The sequence below is a fragment of the Coturnix japonica genome, chromosome 4, assembly GCF_054131305.1.
Source record: "Coturnix japonica strain WE chromosome 4, WE-NBRP24, whole genome shotgun sequence".
Classification (NCBI taxonomy): domain Eukaryota; kingdom Metazoa; phylum Chordata; class Aves; order Galliformes; family Phasianidae; genus Coturnix; species Coturnix japonica.
The window spans coordinates 81,622,043-81,643,028 of record NC_140666.1 but is presented as its reverse complement, the minus strand read 5'-3'; the positions used below and the strand labels follow the sequence as shown (position 1 = coordinate 81,643,028).

At 37.6% G+C, this 20,986-nt stretch overlaps 1 protein-coding gene across 35 annotated transcripts in view; it reads left to right on the top strand.

Annotated features, from left to right (window-relative positions):
- The window catches only part of ABLIM2 (actin binding LIM protein family member 2), a 133,827-nt gene that overhangs the window by 59,782 nt on the left and 53,059 nt on the right, over window positions 1–20,986 (top strand). For 31 of the 35 annotated variants that reach the window (XM_085547425.1, XM_085547420.1, XM_085547415.1 and 28 more), the window contains exons 4-7: window positions 252–367; window positions 4,551–4,677; window positions 6,002–6,095; window positions 18,270–18,357. In XM_085547425.1, coding sequence (XP_085403551.1) covers window positions 252–367; window positions 4,551–4,677; window positions 6,002–6,095; window positions 18,270–18,357 — 425 coding nt within the window. Of the gene's footprint in view, window positions 1–251; window positions 368–4,550; window positions 4,678–6,001; window positions 6,096–10,956; window positions 11,276–18,269; window positions 18,358–20,986 lie in introns of those variants that run through there. The other 4 variants (XM_085547438.1, XM_085547436.1, XM_085547437.1 and 1 more) reach the window with 3 other exon arrangements.

Here is a 20,986-nt window from a genome sequence, read left to right as displayed (position 1 = left end):
CACAAGACCTTGCACTTGAGTGCTCAGTGTGTGTATCTTTAGGTCTTGTTTTTAAGTAACTGCAGTGTCTGCATTTGTGGTTGTCTAATATGTTTCTTCAATACTTTAGCCTCTAGTGGCTGAGATATTGTAAAACTGATCAAGGGGGGAAAAAGCTGTCAGAGCAATAATGAGTTCTGTTATGGAAATGCATTTTACTTCAATAAGGGCAATTGAATGTAACTTGTATGCTTTTGTTTCTTCTGTTGTAGGCTGCCTTTCCCTGCAGGTGACCGGGTAACTTTTAATGGGAAAGAGTGCATCTGCCAGAAATGTTCCCTGCCACCTTCCAGCAGCACTGGCTCTTTCCCTGCACAGAACTTGCGAAGTAAGTAGGAGTTGTGCTGTGTTCTGTTGTTACTTTCTAGCTTGCCCATATCTGAAGAACCAGTTTTACACCAACCCTTGTAACTGCTATGCTGCACAAAAGCTGTCAACAACTACAGTATAATGATGTAAAGAAATATACAACAGTTTTCTAAAAAAGGCTAATACTTAAATGAAACACAAACAGCACCTTTGTAGAATTAATAATACACAGAACCTCTCAGAACACTTGATTATAATGGCAGTAAATTGAAATGTTTGGAACAGGGCATGATATAAATGTTAATAGATTTATGGGTTTAATCCAACTGCAACTGAAATAAAATCCAACTTGAGATTTCATCATATGTTATTTGAATCGGTCCTGGAAAACAGACATAATTATTGTAATTTCATGTCTGAATACTGCAACAGGGAGCGTATACAGTGTGCCAGAGAGGCATTTGCGTTGACCTTGATACTACTGTGTCCTATCAGAACATACAAACGCTACAGAGAAGCTTGGTCTTTTCATACCAAATATTTTCAGGAAAACTGAGCGGAGTGCCATTGCTGCACTGAACTTTCTTGCTGAACTAATTTGTCCATGAGAAGCTGCCATACTTTAACATTCAAACGCATCCTAAAGAGTAACTGAGCAGCAAAAGTAATCTAATCAAGTAATGAATGCAGAAATGTTCTTATTGACTGTCACCTCAAGCTGAATTTGGCATGACTGAGGACAGAGCACCTAGATTCTGCGTAAGAATCTACCTCACTTAAGGGAGAAATTACTCTTTTTTTCTTTGTTTTTTCTTTTTTCTTCCTCCAGATCTTTCTTTTAGCAGTACTTTTCACCATTTCCCTTCTGTTCTTTGTGTGTAAATGCAGTGCACAACGCTACACTGAATCCCCTATTGCTAATGCCATTCTCTTTAGCAGAGGCAGTGGCTGTCTCTTTTTGGTTCTTCCTTTTGTTGTTTATTTGAGATGGATAAGATACCTGGCTGAGGATGATCCATCTTGCCTGGCTGCATTTGTAGATCCATACTTTAATAGCCTGTTATCTATTTGTCTCCTTTTCTTATGGGAAAACTGGCTTTGACTTTAATGGAAATTATTTCCCTGCTTAAGTACTGACAGGGCAAGTTTATTTGATTATCTGTAATACAGAATCCTTTAATATACTTTAATCTGTCTACACACACATGCTACAGAGACTGCTTGTGTTTTATTTCCCCAGTTCATTTCCCTCAGGTCCCTTCACCATGCCTCCCCAGTGCATGGCTACAGCAGCTCCTTACCTGCAGACCCATAGCAAACCACGTGCCTCAGAAAGAATAAGCCCTGGAAGAATGCCTTTATGACAGTGGCATAATTCCTCCTTAGGGTAGGGAATATAATGTTTGGTAGAGAGTTACTCTGCAAGGAATGCCTCCAACTTTATTATGTTGGCCCCTGATGTCAGAAGCAGATGTTGGTGGGATATAAGTAGAGATTGAATCTTCCCATCAATATTCCATTACATTTTGTTGCTGTGTGACAGTTGACAGCAGAGGGGCAGTTTGATGAGATGGTATCTGACATGCAAGTGTGCATGGCACAAAGATGCGTCAACAAATGGCACCCACTGACATTCATCATTGCTTATTAAATGTTTTTGGAGATTAAACAGAGGATGAGGCAGTGGGTAGTGAGTTTCTGTGGTGGTGATAGTGACAGTGGATCACCTCCACTGGTGCGGCTTTTGCTTCGAGCAGCATGCAGGATTTTGTTCATTGCTGGTGAAAATTCACCGCTAATGGTTGTGACTGTGTTGAAAATTAGTGTTTTGTAGCTGAGAGTTTTCTTTATCAAATAGTGTTACTGTGCCCTTTGTAGCTGTTGTCATTTCTGTGGAAATAAGTAGGAGGCATTACTTTAGGAGTGACCTACTTATTTTTATGGAAGACTAGTAGTGCACGAAAACATCTCCTCAAGTAAACTGAGTCAAGGACCAAGTACTACACCAATCCACTGTTATGCTGGTTTTATACTTGTCTTAGAATTGCCTGCTATGTTTTATGGAAGCTGTTTGTCAGCCCATTTCTCTCTAAATTGAGCTCAGGAATGCTCTCATTAGAGTTCTTGGGACCCACTGAGCTCCCAGCAGGACAACCCTCTCTAACCAGCCCTTCTATTTTCCTCTGGTTTTCACCTCTTTCATGCATTACATTTGGAATAAACAAAGAATGTCGAATACTGACTTTCTGCCTGAGCTCTTGAATTTTTTATTATTATATAAATAACTACCCACTTGTTTGTTTAGTTTATAAAATATTAGATGTGAAAGCAACTTGTGGCAGTGATAACATTGAAAGAATACTCTGGGGATAATATCAGTATGTAGCAGTAAATTCATGTGTACTGCAGAGTTATTGGATGAAATTAGGTGAGTCACCAAAGGATGCTGCATCCAAGACAGGAAAACAAGAACATCACTCAAACAGGAACTGTTGGCATAGAAACCACAGTGTTTGTTTTTACTTACCTGGAATTTAACAGAGAAAGCAACAGATAGCAATAAAACAGTAGCCCACAAGACATTGTTTTTTTTGCCCACCCAGGCTTAAGCAAGATGGAAGCTGAATGACTTCTGATCGCACTTTGTTGTGTTAAGTTGGCAAAATAAGCATTCAACCAATAAGATTAAATTAGATTATCAGATAAACTTCTAGTGCATAGGAGCTCTCAAACAACTTTCTGATTGCAGTTAAAGAATGCATACTGAAACATTTATTGTCTTATGGGACCAAATGCAGGCACGTACCCAAATGTTCCCTTTTATTAGCAAAACTCCAGTGTTCTGATCTGTGCTGCATATGCTTTTGTGCTGATCTGTTTCCACGTATTGGTTCTCTACAGAGTGATACTAAAGAGACATACTGTTTCTCTCTTAATCCATTCCAAATCCACTAAAGGAAAATAAGATTTACCCTTTATTGTTGTGTGCTGAGAAATTAAATATTTTCAATTGCACTAACAGAGTGTCTCATTAGGATCACATCATCAACTAAATAGAAGCTTAAGTCAGAAACTTTTTAAGAGGACTGTTTAAGTCTTTTAATGAGATCCTGTGTTTGGAGCTCTTTCTTAATAACTAGATAAATCTTTTTTTATGCTTTTTGCATATTTTCTGTTCCATGCAAGATGTTTCTGTTTTTTTTGTTTTTTTTTTTTCTTCTCTGGAATCACTAAACAAAGCTTTAATGTGTCTTTGGATTGTCTTTTCCCTAGCAAACTGTTGGTATATTCCTCCAAAAGAAAAAATAATAAAAAATTATATCAAACAGAAGATTAGATTGATTACTGATATTGATTCTAGAATCAGTTTAGCAATGATGTTTTCCATGTACTGTGAATCTGAATTTTCTAACATTTTATGAGAGAACTGAGAGACGGGAAACTGAAGAGAATGAAGAGAAAAAGTGAGCTGGACTGTGTAAGATATTTGAGGGTTCATGTAGAGTATAGAGCTTCAAATTCCATGTCTGTGTGGCTTGACGAGACAGGGTCATGAGCACATAGTGCCTAGGAGTGGCTTTATGTTTTACTAACGTAGTTGAAAGTATCCAAACTATATGTGATTTTCTGTAAATAATGAGTATGTAATCAGCCATCAAATTCACATGTTAATTATCCAACGTCACAACTGTTTGGGAACTTGTAATGCCTCTCATGTTTTTATGTAGTTTTCCTGATAACAGAAGTTCAAATCAGAATTTCAGCTTAGTTTGTTTCCCGAACTGCAGAACAAATCTGAATTATAAATTAAACTGTTGGACTTGGAAGCAAAGTCTAACAAAAAGAATTAATAGTTAATTTTGGTCTTGTAAATTTTAGCTCTTTTTTTATTAATCTCATTGAGCTGATTTGCAATATTTTAGAGCTCAATGAGCAAAACTTTCACATTTTTTAGACAGTATATGAAGACTAAAATATAACCTAGGTCACTAGAAATGTAAGTTATCAGGGTTTACTTCTTTCTTTGTTGGATTATTCATGCCGTGTAGGACATTAGGGCAGGACTGCTTGTCATCCATTTGTGAGCAGTCAGCAGCAAGCTTTAGAGCATGTTCAAGCTGTTACTAGGACACAAATTGATTCTTGTACTGCAGAGTGTTTAAAGCATGTGATGCACTCATTGGATTTTTTCTCTCTTGCAGATTGTGGAGGCTGTGGTTCAGAAATAAAAAATGGGCAGTCATTGGTTGCCTTGGACAAACACTGGCATTTGGGCTGTTTTAAGTGCAATACATGTGGCAAGCTACTGAACGCAGAGTACATCAGCAAGTAAGTTGTGTAGGGAAGTTCAGAGGGTTTTATTCAGCGTATTTCTGATACCAAATAAATACTTCAGTGTTGCATACCCTTTAGTTTGTCTTTATAAATGTTTGGGAGGTATAAAAGATTACCAAGTATTACTCAACTTGTATTAAAATCACTTAAAAAAAAAAAGATCAAATGAATAAAGCAGAATTTGTCATTTTACCTTGAGTTACCAGAGCATCTATGCTAAAGGAAGCCAATGGGTGGAGGCTCTCCAGACATGCCCTTTGTTTTTTGTGTTTGCCTTTGCTGTATGTGATTCTGTAATATGAACAAGCAGATATTATCCTTTCCACGTGTTTCACATAAGTGTTCATTAAAGTGTTATATACTGGGGTTCTGTGCTGCTTGACACTTGTGCTATCAGATTTGGACAGAATTTGATGACAGCAATAAGAGTTAGCACAAAGCACACACGGAGACCAAGTCTCATGTCAGCACTCATATCAGTCTGGTGAGATACAGAGTTTTCACTGGCCAAAGCAACTGGGATTAATTTCTGCATTGGAGAATTATGTTGTTATGACAAAATTTTCCTAAACAGATAACTCAATCACCAGCGCCCAGAGACTCAGAGATGACGGGGCTTCACAGCCAGTGTCCCACTGACTTTCAGCAGTTCCTTGGATTTAGATTAATACAAGTTAATTTCACAGCATGCACTGGAGATTCAGAATAGAGTATTTAAGAAAAGGGTGTTCCCAAGTATAGTTTCACATTGTCTTAAATCCCATTCTACTCTCTTGAAAAACTAAATGCCAAACAAATAAAACTGAAGAAACATCCATTTTTCAATCAATTCAATTATTTTTTGTGATTACTCATAGGTTAGTCTCTAGCATTCTGACTTGTCTGCTACAAAATATGCTGTTTATTTTTCCTCAAGGAGAAGCCCAACAAAATTGAGCATTTGCCATCCAATCATGGGTTCTTCTAGCATATTATGAACTAATGCACTAAATGAATTTTAACTATGCTTCGTTTGCATTTTACAATATTAGAATGATCCCCAGGTCTTCTAGAACAATTTATTTTCACTCATATGTTTGATGATCTAAATGTAAAATTTTGTGAAATTGTGACCCAAGTGTGAAATTAACAGGCAGGTTTGTTTTAATTTGTCTAAGTTCCCTGATTCTAACTATTTAGAAAAAGAAACATTAAACTTTGATTCTTATTCTTCATATTTTTCAGTTGTAACCGTTAATGTATTTTAGCAGTATAATCTCCTAGAAAACCTCTAACCCCACATAAAGCAATCTCTATGTTGTCTGTCCTTGCTTTGTAGAGATGGCATTCCATATTGCGAAACGGACTATCATGCAAAGTTTGGTATCAGATGTGACAATTGTGAAAAATATATAACAGGAAGAGTGCTTGAGGTAAGGAAGATCTGTCACTCAAACAAATCTTAATGTATGCAAAGAGAATTTCTCTTTGCTCTTTTTTTTTTTTGGTGCTCACAAATGAGCGTTAACACAAGTTTAATTATGAAATCATACGCATGACTTTTTTGATTGTTTTTGTTTTATCTTTTAATAGTTTTATATTTAAGTTCTTAAATGAATAAGTATAGTACTGGAGAACACTCAGATGGAAGAAGTGGGAAGTGAATGCATTATCAGATGCATGTAAAAGTAAAATGAGTAACTTGAAATGTATTTTTGTACCCAGAAGCAAGCTATATTCTTCTGTTGCTTTTATTGGGTTTTTAGATTTGTTTTTCAGAGTTTGTTGTTCTAAAACTGAATGATGTTTACTGTAGGTGCTTTTTTCAGAACCAGATTTTCACATAAGTAACCCAGCATCATTTGATCTAAATAGAGTTTGAGTCTGTCTGTAGTGATCCAGTCAAGCCGTAGCAGTGTTGGAGTTTGGAAGAGGTTCCTCAGATCCCTGTTTGTTCCACTCAATTCTGCAGTTTAGAGAAAGTGGTCACAACAGGCATCCTCCAAAGCTGCTAGAAGTTGTGCACAGAATAATTATCCAAATGGTGGACAGTAGTAGCTATGGAGGGGGGATCAAGAGGCAAGCAGAAGGGAACAATGAGTCCATATTTGTTGGCATCATGAGGTGTTTCAGATAATGCATGGAAGGCAATTGTTTATATGAAATGATTTATAAAATCTCAGAAAGTAAATAGACTTGTAATAACATATGTACAAAAAATACTCTTTTTTCTTGATTTTTACCCACAGTTTGTTTCCTTATTTTTGCTACAGATTTAGCAAAATACACTTTAGACAAGATCATTCTTTAAAGATTTTGTAGGAATTTGACCATAACCATCCCTGGTTATGCAGGTCATTGTAGTTCTAGGTGAGGTTTTGGTCAGTGGATATTTGGCACCTTTAATTGTCTCCCGTTTTGCCACTCATTTGCAGTGTTCCTCTGTTGGAAAAAAAGATGGCAGCATTGATACTCTTATTATTTTGGTACTGATGAAGGCTGGAGGCAATGTTGATTGAAACTTATGATATTTAAATGTGGCCAAAAGTACTGATGCAGGATTCTGTAAACTTTTTTAAAACAGAGAAGAGATAAGTAGAAGAGAGGACTTTTGTAACCTGTAAAATCATAGCAGCATCAGATAGTGTCACTTCCATACAGGAAAGCCTGAAGCAGGCAATGGATTACAACAGGTACATTACTATTCAGCATCTGAATCTCTCTGAGGGGCCACTTAAAATGGTCACTGAGTTGTAGTGTCAGCAGTGAAGAGTAGCTGGATAAGGAAGTAGTGCGTACCTTGTATCATGAGGAAGAGAGACTAAAAACTCACGACTTAAGCAAACCAATTTGAAAGAACACAGAGACCACATCTATTTCTAATGCAGTTAAGTTTTTGCTTGCCTAAGGCAGAAAGATTTATTCCAGTGTGTTGGAGTTGAGGCTGATCTTTTCAGTCTGGCCGGTGTCACATTCATTGTGTGTTTGTCTCTGGTCAGGTTGTTGGGACGCTTGCATGTCTCCTCATCAGGAGGGCAAAAAGAAAATATATCTGTGGCTGCTTGTCCTTGTATACATTTCCTGGTAGAGCTGCTTGAAATCCTGAAGTATTTTTCAATGCTTCTGTACTCATTTCTGTGGTGTCAGATATAATCTGGAGAGACATAGAAATAATAGGGTAAATTGCTGATAAGAAGGGGGAAAAAATCTTGTCTGTGATACTTCTTAGCCAGAGGAATAGTCCCCCAAGGGAGCTGCTGGAAGCTATCACTTAGATCATGTTAAAACTAGATTGGACAAGGCACTGGAAAATCTGCGTTAGGGAACAATCCTGCAATGACAAAGGGCGGGACTATATGACCTAATAGGATTTTTTCCATCTCTGATTTCTGAGATAATGTCAGGAGGACAGCTGCTTCCACAATTGTTCTGTGCCCAGATTTTAAAATGCTGTCGCCCTTTCCAACACTTGTTCATTTAAATTGTTTATTCAGCAGAGGAGGAAGGGAGAGTCAACTATTGTGAATTACTGATAAATTATAAAAATATGGTTGCTTTTGGAGGCTGCCAGCCAAATACAGTGATGATTTAGTTAAATTCTTCATTCAATGCATTTTCTTAGGGCCAGCTCCATTTCATGTAGTAAAGAAACTCAAACACAGGATAGCTATGTTTCTAACTTCTTCCTCATGTCATCCTCTTCAATCCACCTTGTCCTTTCCCCAGTCTCCTCAGGGAACTCGTACTGAAGAAGCTACAAATGAGGCTAAACTGCTGATTTATAGAGACCATAAATTATTGTATTGCTTTAAATGGCAGCATTTTTTGCTATTCTGTTTACAAAAACTCTTCTCAGCAGTGCTTGTTTGGACAAGGTTTAGTTTGAAAACCTAAAGAGCACTTCTTCATGCAGCATCCACCCTGTCCTAGAAAACTGATACAGTTTTTGTCTGACCACTTATATTGGTAAAGCTACCATCTAAAATGAGCAGCAACATATGGCTGTAGTTTACTTTGTAGTTCGACTTAAACTACAGTGCAACTAAAAGCCTTTAGGGTTTATCCTTTTGTGCTACAACTTTGACACAGGGCATGAGCTTATGTTGTAGCTCTGTTCCCCATCCAGCAATAGCAAACCTCAGACAGCAGCACAGAAAAATAAACACTATTTGAAATAATAAGCTTCTGACTTTAAAACCTCCTTTTCCCCCCCATTTTGTTGTGTTTCATTGTATTTGACACTAAAAATATATTTTCTCTTTTGTAATATCATAAGCAGTTATTTATTATCAACTTGTGCTAATAAACATATCATAAAAATAGACAAAATAAGTGTAATTGCCTTGATATAAAAAATACACTGTATTTCACATGGAAACTCAGGTCCTGGAACAAACTCCTTTCATTCCAGAAAACAATTTGTGTTTATTTAATGATCTTCAGTCAGTCTCCTAGTTGAGTTCTGCTTGGAGGGGACAGAGGCAGGTTCCCTTTCTCCTGTCTCCCTCTTCAGATCAGCCTGTGTAGCCGCTGAGAGAGCTGATAGAGGGGTTGGGTGGCAGCCAAGTGACACATTCCAGTTCCCTTCAGGGAATCCTGCCAGGATTTCTGTAGCTGTTAATTAGAAAAATAATCTGAATTCCAGCATCTCTCTATTTGTGTGTGGTCAGTCCATAGTTGCTAGTTCTCCCCATAAAGACTGATTTTTAGCACTTTTGATATTTTCCTTTTATTTGAGGAACTCTAAGAAAAACTTACAGAGACCAGTCGTAGTCCCCATCAACTTCAATTCTGCTAAAATGAACAAGCTGAATTCTTCTCTACTCCTAAAAATCATAGAATCATAGAATTCTTTGAGTCTGAAGGGATCCCTTAAGACCCTTCATCCATCTAGTCCAAGTCCCCTGTGATGAAAGGGACACCTACAGCTTGTCCAGATTACTCAGAGCCCCATCCAGCCTGACCTTGAGTATCTCCAGGCATGGGGCACCCACCATCTCTCTGTGCAACCTGTGCAAGTATCTCACCAACCTTCTTGTGAAAAACTTCTTGCTTATATGCAATCCAAATATCTCCTCTTTTAGTCTGAAACCATTTCCTCTTATCCTATCAAAATCAGCTCCAGATTCTTATTGTGATGCTGGTAGTCATCCTGAATGCCCCTGAGAATCCATGCATCTCAGCATGGATGGACACAGTGCTCTGGACGATGTCCCGCCACTACCTTGGCCAGTGCTTAGTAATTCCATTTCTAAGGAAAATTGCTTCCCTTAGACATCTCGCTCTGAAGGTGTTTTTATCTCTGCAGCTTTATTACTACTTATAGCCCCTTGTAAGAAATGGCTTGGGGAGTGTTTCTGTTCATCTACTTTTTCAACTAATGATTTCTTAGGTCCTTAGATGAAACCTTCACAGCCATAGACAGCCTCTGGAGATATTTTGATTACAAATATATTGTGGACTGCAATAACTGGATGTGATTGCTTAAATAGGCAACTGCAGCAGTTCTCACCAGGCTGATTTGCCTCTTAGCAGGCCTCCATGTTCAAGATGATTCTTCACTGCCAGAAGCTGGTACTTTGAGTTTAATGTGGACAAAAGCTGATAGTGTAAAATATTGGAGAATTATATATTTCTGGAAAGGTCTCCTGAGGCTTATTTCCATGCAAACCTATTACTGCTGTAATTCATGATCTGGGCTGTAGACAGGGGGATATTTTCAGATCTTGACTAGACTTCTGTCTACCACTGTCCTCTGATTTACAGCTATTGCTGTGGTATGTGTCCCACTTGAGCTGGTGAAAATGACCATATCATTTGCCAAACATGAAGATGGGTCCAACTGCTCCCTCCGAAATGGCAGCATGGTACTCAGTATATGGGGGAAGGAAGAGTTAACATTTGCTGTTTTACATGTATGTGTAAATGTCTATAAAATGTAATCAATATTTTAAAAAATCTATTCATCACAACCATATGCTACTTGAAAATGAAGGAACAAATGCAGTACACTAGACAGGAATTAGACTAGAAATGTCAATTATGTATATGTCAATTAAATGGCAGTTATACCTCAGCGACTTATTAATTAAAGCATGATTATTTGTTTATTTATTTATTTAGTAGTTTGCTTTTTGCTTTGCCCTTAGGGTTGAGCTGTTTGCAGCCACATCTACTTTGTAAATCAATTGCCTTTCCCTATTCAAAGTCTCAGTGCAGCAGAGAGACGAGACTAATTCTTTACAGCGGGGTGCACGAATTTCTGCCCACAGTGTGGAATAAATGGTTTGTTCTGAAATGCCTGTTACCCTGCTGTTTCACTTACAACAAAGCCTAGTGATGTGTGAAAGGTGCTCCAGCAGCTTACAATGCAGGCATTAATGCTGAAGCATGTAGTAAAAGTGACTCTGTCTATGTGCATGAAGTATTTCCTGTAGCATGATCAGCCTGGAGAAGGCTGTCAGAGCAGCAGAAGGATCTGAGTGTCTGTACTAATCCTTACTTAGATACTGCTCTGCATGACAGTTCTCTCCATCACGAAAGAAGGAAAACTGTTGGAAAAGATACAGCTAAATAAATCAGCGTTAGCTCTTGCTCAAGGAATCCGCTGAAGGTAGGAAACATTAACTAGAGCTTTCAATGACTGATGCTTACTGAGATGCAAGACATTTTGCACTTTGAAAGCTGTCTCTGTTTTGGTGCTGCGTGCATTTGTCTGGGGCTGCAGGTTTGCAAGTGCAGGTTAATCATCGGCACACTGTATCTGAACTCAGGTGGGTGAGTGCTAACTGTCAGCTGAATGTTTTCCTTTAAAACAGATATGATTAGAAATACAATCAATAAGCATGTAAATATTGTCAATCTTTTAACCTTTTCTGTAGACCAATTGCAATATGTTGGGTTCATTCACCTTATCTGCATCCCACCCTCATTCTTTCCCTTTTGCAACGGTCTGTTCTCTCCAGAAGGAGATACAGAACTATGCTTATCCATTACTATTATCTGGACTGCTAAAACCTCACAGAAGTCAGGAAGAACTGGTGTATATCAAAAGGAACAGTTTGCAGAATTTTAACCCTGTAAGTCAGTTTTCAGGGTTCTTGAGTAAGCACGATGAGGAGCTTTAGTTGATAGTTTAAACCTTGTCAGAGTTTTACTGAAGTTAGAGATTCTCAAAACTATTTCTGAATAATACAAAAGAGAAGTTCAATATCTGTGAGAAACCAGTTCATACAGATGTAATAATTACTACTGCTTTATTTTTATTTTATATATATTTCAGTTATGTACTTTCTTTTCTCGTGAGAATTTGGAAAAGATCTCTGACAGAGTTGCTATGCACTTTTATCTGTGTGGGTTTGTATGTGATGGAGATTTACTGCATAGTTGTATTCCAGGCTCATGGTTAGGTCTTTGGAAAGCAAGTGAATGGTGTCCACTGCTGTGTTTTGATGCAAAAATGTAGTATCAGCTAACTATTGTAAGTGATCATAAGACAAACTAGTTTAGCTCATTAATTAGTTTTGTCTGTCTTAATTAATCTCTTCAGACAGTTTTGCATCAAAGTAAGTGTTTACCCTGTATGTTCTGAGCCTGAGATACAAAGTGCAGATAGCGTGCCACTTATAGTGCCCTTCTGAGCACCATGTTGCTGTGGTGATGCATTATTATCTCACAATCTTTGCTAGCATTTGAATATTTTGACAGTAGGAAGCATTGCATTTTGGAAGTCTTTGGTTTTTCATCCCTCACATAATTTCTGTCTTTTTGTGCCTTCTGATGTGTGGCTTAGATACTCTGCTTCTCTTCAGTGCCCTATAGTATATCCATGATGCAGCTTGCATCAAACCAGCATCCCTCCTGCTCTCTCCTGTCACAGTGACAGCGCTGTAGCAATACGTGCACTTACTGACAAGCGCCTTTGTTGATAAAGCATCTTGGGTATGCTCTGGCCCATATGACAATGTTCTGTGTTTGCTATTAGCAGGAAAGCAGCTTATATAGCTTTTTCCTTCTCCCAACTTTCTGCATATATATATACTATATATATATATATATATATATATAGTACTCAAAAATGTACAGATGGATATGAAAGCAGTGCTTTCCTATTTCCAGGAAGCACTATTACTGTCCATTCTGCACATAACAGTAGCATTTCTGGTCCCAGCTAAATCTGAAGCTCCAAAATCTGAGCCCTCGCTCAGGTACACGAGAGACAGCTTTTGCCCTCAGATATGTGCAACCCAGACCACCACAACCAGCGTGAGAAGATCTGTGTTACCTTCATTTGATACATTGTCCTTCCTCACCAGAGCTGTTCACTGTTGGTTGCAGATTCATTCTTCCTGTCTGAAATGGGTGGGCTAAATCTACAGCTGCAAACTTGAAAAAGAAGATAAATATGTCTGCAAGTCATCTCTCTCCTTCCTTTCTCTCTCTCCCCTATCAAGGGGTGGTAGAATTGAGAAACAGCTGCAGCTTGTCGTGGGCCACAAGTGAGCTCGAAGGAGTGGGAGAGGAAAGTTGAAAAGAAATGAAGGAGGTAATCGAGCAAATGGAAAACAGAAGCCTCTTCCAGTCTCAGTGGGTGGCAAGGCAAATCTGCAAAGCTGAGCAGAAAAAGACAAAAGGGGCAGATTACTCATTGCATAACAAAAGCAACTGAGTGCAAAATTAGTGATTGTAGGCATGTTCAACCTTTTTGATTTACACGATAGTATAACAAGGTCTGCAGAAAAATTGCTCTGTTGAACTTCTTCAGCTTTTGCCTGATAGTGGCAGCGCTGACATTACTCCTTAGTAAAAACTTGTTTGCAGATGTCACACAATGAGACTGCAGTTATCATAGTGCTCAGCCTTTTCTGTTGTTGTTTTTTCTTAATTATTCCCTTTAAAACTTTTATTCCTTTTTTATTTCTCCCTAAAGCATTAGAAACTTATTGTTTTATCGGTCTGATATATATAATAAGTTACTCTGATTCTGAGGTAAATGCCCCTCTTGGTACATTTGATTCTGCACTTTATATCTAGAAGAATAAAATGTGTGTGGGAAGGAGTAAAAATGACTCAAAATGTGGGTGGGAAGTCTCAAGGCTCTGCAAAGTACAGGGAGGATGAGCCAGCACCAAGACACAATGTGAAACAACTGTACTTGTGAGACATGCAAAGCTGTAAGTAGTGCTGTAGGTGCATGGGTTGAACAATTCAAATGACTGTTTCTTGGCACTGAATGGATTCAGAAATTAATCCAATAAGAAGATGAGGAGGATTAATTCAAAACATTAAACAACATTTACACTGGTGTAAAACCCATTTAAGACAGTTTACTTGCCTTGGCATGCTGCTGCAGTGACTCAGTGGTGAGTCAGGCCCACTGTGACTAAGAGAATTAGTAAGAGTTTTTCTCCACATATTTTTCCTTTTGTCTTGTGACTCTCACACTTTTCTCAGTGTTGTTGTATAACATGAACAATAGGTACTATGCTAAATATCTCTGCCTTGTTACCTGTCCCTTTGTAATCAGTAGATGACATGCAGCTGTGTACTAAGTTAACCATTATTGTATACAATTACTACTGAACAATTCTTTGGGTTCTTCTGTGGCATAAGCAAAGATCTGGCTTTACTATAAATATGAATGGATATTTTATATGACAACTGAGCACAGTCATCTACTTTTAGCAGCAATGTTTATCTAATTTCTGAATATCATTGCACTTATTTGAAAATAGTAAATGGATTCCAGTGTACAGGGACTGTACAGTCCACACACTGTGGCACTTTGTGCATGCGGTGGCAGAATTCTTAGCGTGTGGCTGATGAACAGCACTTCACTTCCTGACACTAAATTGAATGGTGTTTCTACTGCTAGCTGAATTATTAACTAAGCCTGCAGAAATCTCAGTGACCTTTAATGTAATCCATATTTTTGGAAATTAAGGAAGCTGGAGTCAAAGTATAGAAAAGAGAACAATTTATAGTCTAATTGAAGTTTTAAACTTCTGTCCATCAATACTACATAATTGTTTTCCTCTACCCTCCTACTTGAACAGGGAGCAGGTGTTAAGTTGTGTATTTAATAAAATCTTTGGTTCATTTCACTGTGAGAAGCTGTTTGATGCCAAGGTTTAGACCGTTGGATGTTTGTGCTTCATTCTGTTTTTCTCTGCTTGAACAGGTGGCTTTTTAGTGATGACCTAACTCTCTAGTGGATTTGTTCTATGTGAAAACATTTAACTAAGAAACCTCAACACAAGTCTTCTAATGAATTACTTTCTGGGTCATTCAGTTTGCTCCACGCATTCACCTAACCTTGCAGATTGACCTGTGTTATCTTTGGTCAAAGTAGAGTGCAGTCAGGACTTCATTTAGAGATTTTAGAGTATGAGGATGGTAGGATTTGGACATCTCAGCAAATGAGACTTAGTTAATATTACAGCAATCTATGTTGTATCTCCTTAACATAGAAAATATGTTTTCATGGTTTCATCTCAGTAGTCTAACTTCTTTTTCCACTTAAACAAGTTTTTGATTCCCTGTGTTAAAAGGCTTCAGTTGCTACCATGCATTTTGATAATGAGACACGTTTCCTTTCACTGTCAGGACAGCAATCAAGTAGTTACAAGTTTAATTATTTAACACATCAAATGGTTTTGTCTACTTTCTATCTTCTCTTTACATATAACTTTACTGAGTCAGTAACACAGTGAGATGTAATGTACTTATGCTTAACTAGTGGGAGAGTCATGAGAAATCTTGAGTCTACTTCCCAGGTCTTAGTTTACAATTTGAGCTCTGGGCCACTCTGTTTCCAATCCTTCAGTCCTTCAAGTGTCAGACCTTAAGTAGTTATTGGTCATCACCTGCAGTAAAAAACTACACCTGTTGTACTTCCAACAATGGCAAGAGACACTAGAATAGCAGTGTCATAATGGTAGAGTTTAAATTTCTGTATACATTCTTTTATATATTTTATGACTTCACCAGTTATTGCAGCCATTGCTAAAGAATGAGCTGAGGTTTTCACTGAGCTGTCTACAATAATGTAACATCTTTTCCGTGAGTGATGACAGCTAATTTAGAACCGATCTTTTAGTGGTTATTCTTTCTGGTACAAATTATGCTGCATGTTTCTCAGACATGATGTTCTTACTGCTCTCAGTTCCCTACAGACTCCAGGACTACTCCCCTAATTGTCTGGAAATTGTACTTTAAATTATGTGAATCACTCTTATCACATCAGGTTCTTTCATTTATTTATTTATTTATCCTTTTTGTGTTTTCAAGCCATAAGGCGTGTTAAATGAGAAAACATAGCTATAAACACATTTCTGCAAAGACCTGTCCTGCTTTCCTTGAAGCTTGGGTTTGCTTGTTGACGCGCTGTAGAACAGTCAGTAACACTGTGGTGCCCCTCATTCTTTCAGCGAGGAGTGTGGGGATTTGTCAGTCATCTACAATCGACATGAATATGTTCTTCATTTTGACTGTCCAAAAAACTTCACCAACTACACAGAAGAGAATTGCCATAGGAAGTGGTCCCTCTTACCAAGGACAAATGAAGTGATTCATAATGCTTTTTCTCAGAGTTTTTAGGACTGCCTTGATCCCATCTTTAAATTAAGCACTAAGATTTTGGCTCAGTGCTTGTGGAAAACTGGTTGGACAGTGCTCTTAGAAATGTAGCTTGATTTTTGTGTGGTCCTGTGTGGATCCTTGAGTTGGACTCAGTGGTCCTTGCGGGTTCCTTCCTACTCAGGATATTCTGTGTTTCTATGATAGTCTACTTCATGAACAATAAGAGATGCCTCAGAGATTAATGTTGCTCCTGTGTGTGTTGATATTTTGTTAAACAAAAACACTGAGACAACAGTCTGTCAAGCTGAGCTTTCAAACTATGCAAAGAAGTGGACATATGGTTAGGAATTTGTTTTCTGCATTAAACTCCCTTATATCATTTACAAAGATGTGATGTTTTAAATACTTACTGATAAAGAGTCTGGCATGACTTGTATTCTGTGCTTTGGTTAGAAGAGAAGTGTAACAGAATTTTGCATGCTACAGTACAGGTTATATGAGAATGTATTCTGACAGCTTATTTTGGCGCAGGAATAATTGAACTCCCTTGGATAGTGTTTACCTGGGATCTTTATCTACTGAATTATTGAGGCTATGAATTGCATTAGGAATGTTTGTGCAAAATGAATCTGCCAAGAAAAATAATCCTTCTTTTCAACATGATGTTATGAAATTATATAGTAGCCTTCTGTCCTTAAACACAGGTATTCAGGGAAACAGTTTAAAACCTGTACGCTTTAAACCCTATATTGATACTTAATGGTATGATAACTTAAGGTGTTGACATAGTAAGTTGCAATCATTTTCCATTTTAAAGCTGCAGAAAACACTCAGCAGTGTGCACAAACAGTACTATAAAAAGAATAAAAAGGAACAGGTTTTTTGTTTGTTTTTTTTTTCAATATAGTAATTCTGATATGATAGGTTTCATTTCAAGAAATGTGTCCCTGCTCATTGCAGCAGATCTGGAACATGGTGGTCTTCGAGGTTCCTTCCAACTCAAACCATTCTGTGAAGTAGAAAACAGAGATTCTTTAACCTAAAATTATAACGCTACTGTATTTGATATCATGAATGGCAAAATAGCCTCCAGACTCAGAATATGTTCTTCAGTATAAGTACCACTGGTGACTTCATTCACTTGGTGAAAAGCACTCAGTAGTAATTCTTGCAGTAACAGTGTTAAATTTCTGGTGCGATGGAAATGGAAGGTGTGATGATTTCCAAAGACAGTGGGACAATAATTAAGAGTAACTTGTTAAAGGCACACAAAGTTCTAATGTCTATTTCAACCTTCTCCAGGTTAACAGTTTATGAAACATTCAACGTAAGAACATTTTGTTCTATTGTTAGCTCAAGGGCATTTCTTCTGGACTCAGACTTAACTTTAGAGTTACTTGGTCTCTTGTTTTTTTTCTTAATAGAAGTGGCATTGAGCATAAGCCAAAAATCGTGGGCCATTCTGTCTAGCACTGCAGGATGTGGAGTCAAGGAGAACATAGAAGGTTTGCCGCGATCTGGCTTGTGGCTCCATAGGTGTTTTTGAAGAGCAAGGATTGCTAGGAGCATATTCAGGACCTGTTTGGGGGCTATTCAACATAACAAGGATCTGTTCCAGAGAGACCACATGAGTTGTATGCAAGAACTCTGGATAAAGGGGCGTGTGCGTGAAGGAAGAGTGGAGTGGGGATGAAACCAGGCTCTTTTCAGTGGAGTATGGTGCCAGGACAAGAGGTGGTAGGCACAATCTGAAGCACAAGAAGTTGTCTGGACATCAGGATACACTCTTTTACTGAGTGGGTGGCTGAGAAGTGGAAGAGGTGGCTGAGAAGATCACAGTTTGATTTTATAAAGTTAAGTGTATATAATAAATTGGTATTGCCAATGTACAGGAGATTCAACTAATTAAAATTCACTGATTTACTCTAATTATATTCTAGTTGATGGAAAAAGAATCCCTTCTCATAAAGAAGCCTCACAATTCACCAGAATGCTTACTCAGCTCTCTTTTTCTTTTTCCTGGGCAGGCAGGAGAAAAACATTATCATCCTACTTGTGCACGATGCGTCAGGTGCAGTCAGATGTTTGCAGAAGGAGAAGAAATGTATCTTCAAGGTAAAACAAACAAAGTCATAACACTTAGAATCATGGCTGTTCTGCTTATACCTGCTTTCATGACTGAGTTGTATTATGCGTATTCCCACTTTATAAGTACCAAAGGAAGTGAGGTTTGATGCATATAGGCTAGGTAAAAGCAAAACCAAAGCAAAAAAACACCTCACTACCTTCTCCTCCCCAGTGCTTCTTATTCACTATTACTTCTCTCCTAATTTCAATCAATAGCAAGTGTGAATCACTGAAAGAATAAGTAGTAGTAGTTATGTCCTGCAGGTGAAACTACTTGACAGTTTATAAAATTTTCCTTTTAGTGGAAAATGTGATTTTTCAGATATTACAAGTGGTCCAGGTGAAAGTTAATACAGACATAGTACAGTAGGTTCCCTAAAGCTGCCACCGAAAATTTTAGAACAATTCTATGCTCATTACCTATTTGCATACAAGGAGAAAATATCTTGCTCCTTACTTAAATTCTCTTCAGTCAGACCTAACTACCTCTGAAAAGAGGAGATAAAGATGCCATGGATCTGAAGCCCTTACCAAACAATAGATTAATACCAGAGGCAACCACAAGCTTGGACTGGAGAAATTCACTTTACTTTGTCAGAAAATTTTACTGGTAATAGTGAAGAATAGCTCTGTAACTTATTCATTAAAAATAATAATTAAAAAATAATAATAATACTAAAATCTGCATTTCAGATGTAGAAAATTTTAACTGAACTAAATTGAAAGTAAAAGAGGTATGCATGGTTAAATATAGGGACAATCTCCAGGGATAATGAAGGCTTTTGCCTATGTCTTTAATTGGCCCTATGTTCTCAAAGCAAGATAGAAAAGAGAAACAGTAAGATGTGGGAACCGCAAAGTTGTATGTTATCTCAAAATTACATGCTTGCCCAGATCTGTATTACAACTTATACAATTGCCCACAGTTTTCTAGAAGTGTACTTTGAAGTCATTCTTTAAGCTGGAAAAGTTAGACCTTAAAACACAACAGTAAGATCTGATAACAATTTAGTAGGTTATTCAAAATGACAATTATATTGTCTGTTTGGTTTACTACAAGAACTAGCTCATTAGAGGACATAATTGTCCTGGTCTGTGCTCTTGTGTTCTTTCACAAGAGCCAGAGAATTCTGTGGTTCTTCAAATTGCAAAGTAGCTTAGCAGTACTAAAATCCCCCAGGAAATCGGTGCTTTAAAAAAAGATATCATACTATGAATTTGTTTCTAGATTTCAAACCCTCAGAAACTCAACTGTATTCAATCTTTTTAAGTTCAGTTTATCTGAAGGATGACTATTAGTTTTTGTGATAAATTTTAGTTCAAATCATTACAAACTATGCTCAAGTCCTATTAATTTGAAGCCATCTTAACCACTGTATTTTCTGGTGCTTGAAACATTCCTACCAACTTTTTTAATGCACTTTTTGTCTTCTGATGAAGAGCAGATTCCAGTAGAAACTGGTGTTAATTTTGTGAATGGTCTGTGATTAGATATGTGGACTGCCTGACCAGATTTGTTAGCTAAAACTCAGGGATTTATGAGAACGTTCTTCACTCCTTTACTAAACTGATCTAAATTTACCTGAGGTGCTGCAGACCTTAAATCTTCAGAAGTCAGCCAGCAGATTAATTTGACCCTTTTTCTTCTACATGAAAATGTTTCTCAGGCAGTTTGTGTGACTTTAGATTGGAGTAAGTCATTCAAAGAAGTTAATCTAATTTCTGTTTAATAACACTGGGAAAAATGTGCTTGTGTGACATCTGGGGCAAGCTCTTTCAGTGGGCAACATTCATAATTGGAACATAAACTAGCATTGAATTTGAAGGTACTATTAAGCCATTTTTTGGTAGTTCCATCCTCAAAAAACTTCAAAAACTTAGTAAACTTAATGTATCCAGTTTGAATTTACAGATAGTCTTGTACTGACTTAGTCTGAGTTCATCTAGATTATTTTTGTGAAACAAATTCTGATGCTCTCCATCTGCCTTCTCTGAAATAGGCTTTCTGTTTCTATCTTCTTTCCAAAATCCACTGATGAAGAAAATTATCAAACTGCTGTGAAAACAAAGCATTTCCTATTGGTGTCCTACGCCCAGTAAAAATATTTAATATTTATGACACACAAGTTCTCAGCTTCCCATTTACTTGGAAAGAGCTTACTGTGTACTAATGTTATTTAAGTGTGTGAAGAAATGCTTTATCTTGTGTCATGTCCTACATCAGACCAGCATAAACATAAAAGTTCCTTCTTACTACTAAAATTTACAGATAAATCTTTATTTTATATGAGTACGCACGTTTCACTTCCACTGAATACAGTATCACACGATTATAATCATAGAAGGGCCTGGGTTGAAAAGAACTACAGGGATCATCGAGTTTCAGCTCCCCTACTATGTGCAGGGTCACCAACCACCAGACCAGGCTGCCTCATCCAGCTTGGACTTGAATGCCTCCAGGGATCCACAGCCTCCTTGGGCAAACTGTTCCAATGTGACACATCTTACTGTTGAATGTATGAAATAGCTCAGCTATTGACTTCTTTTTTTCTTTTTGACTGATCCAAAACTCCTGAGTTACTCAGTTTCTATTTCACACATATCTCTGGAGTTCATA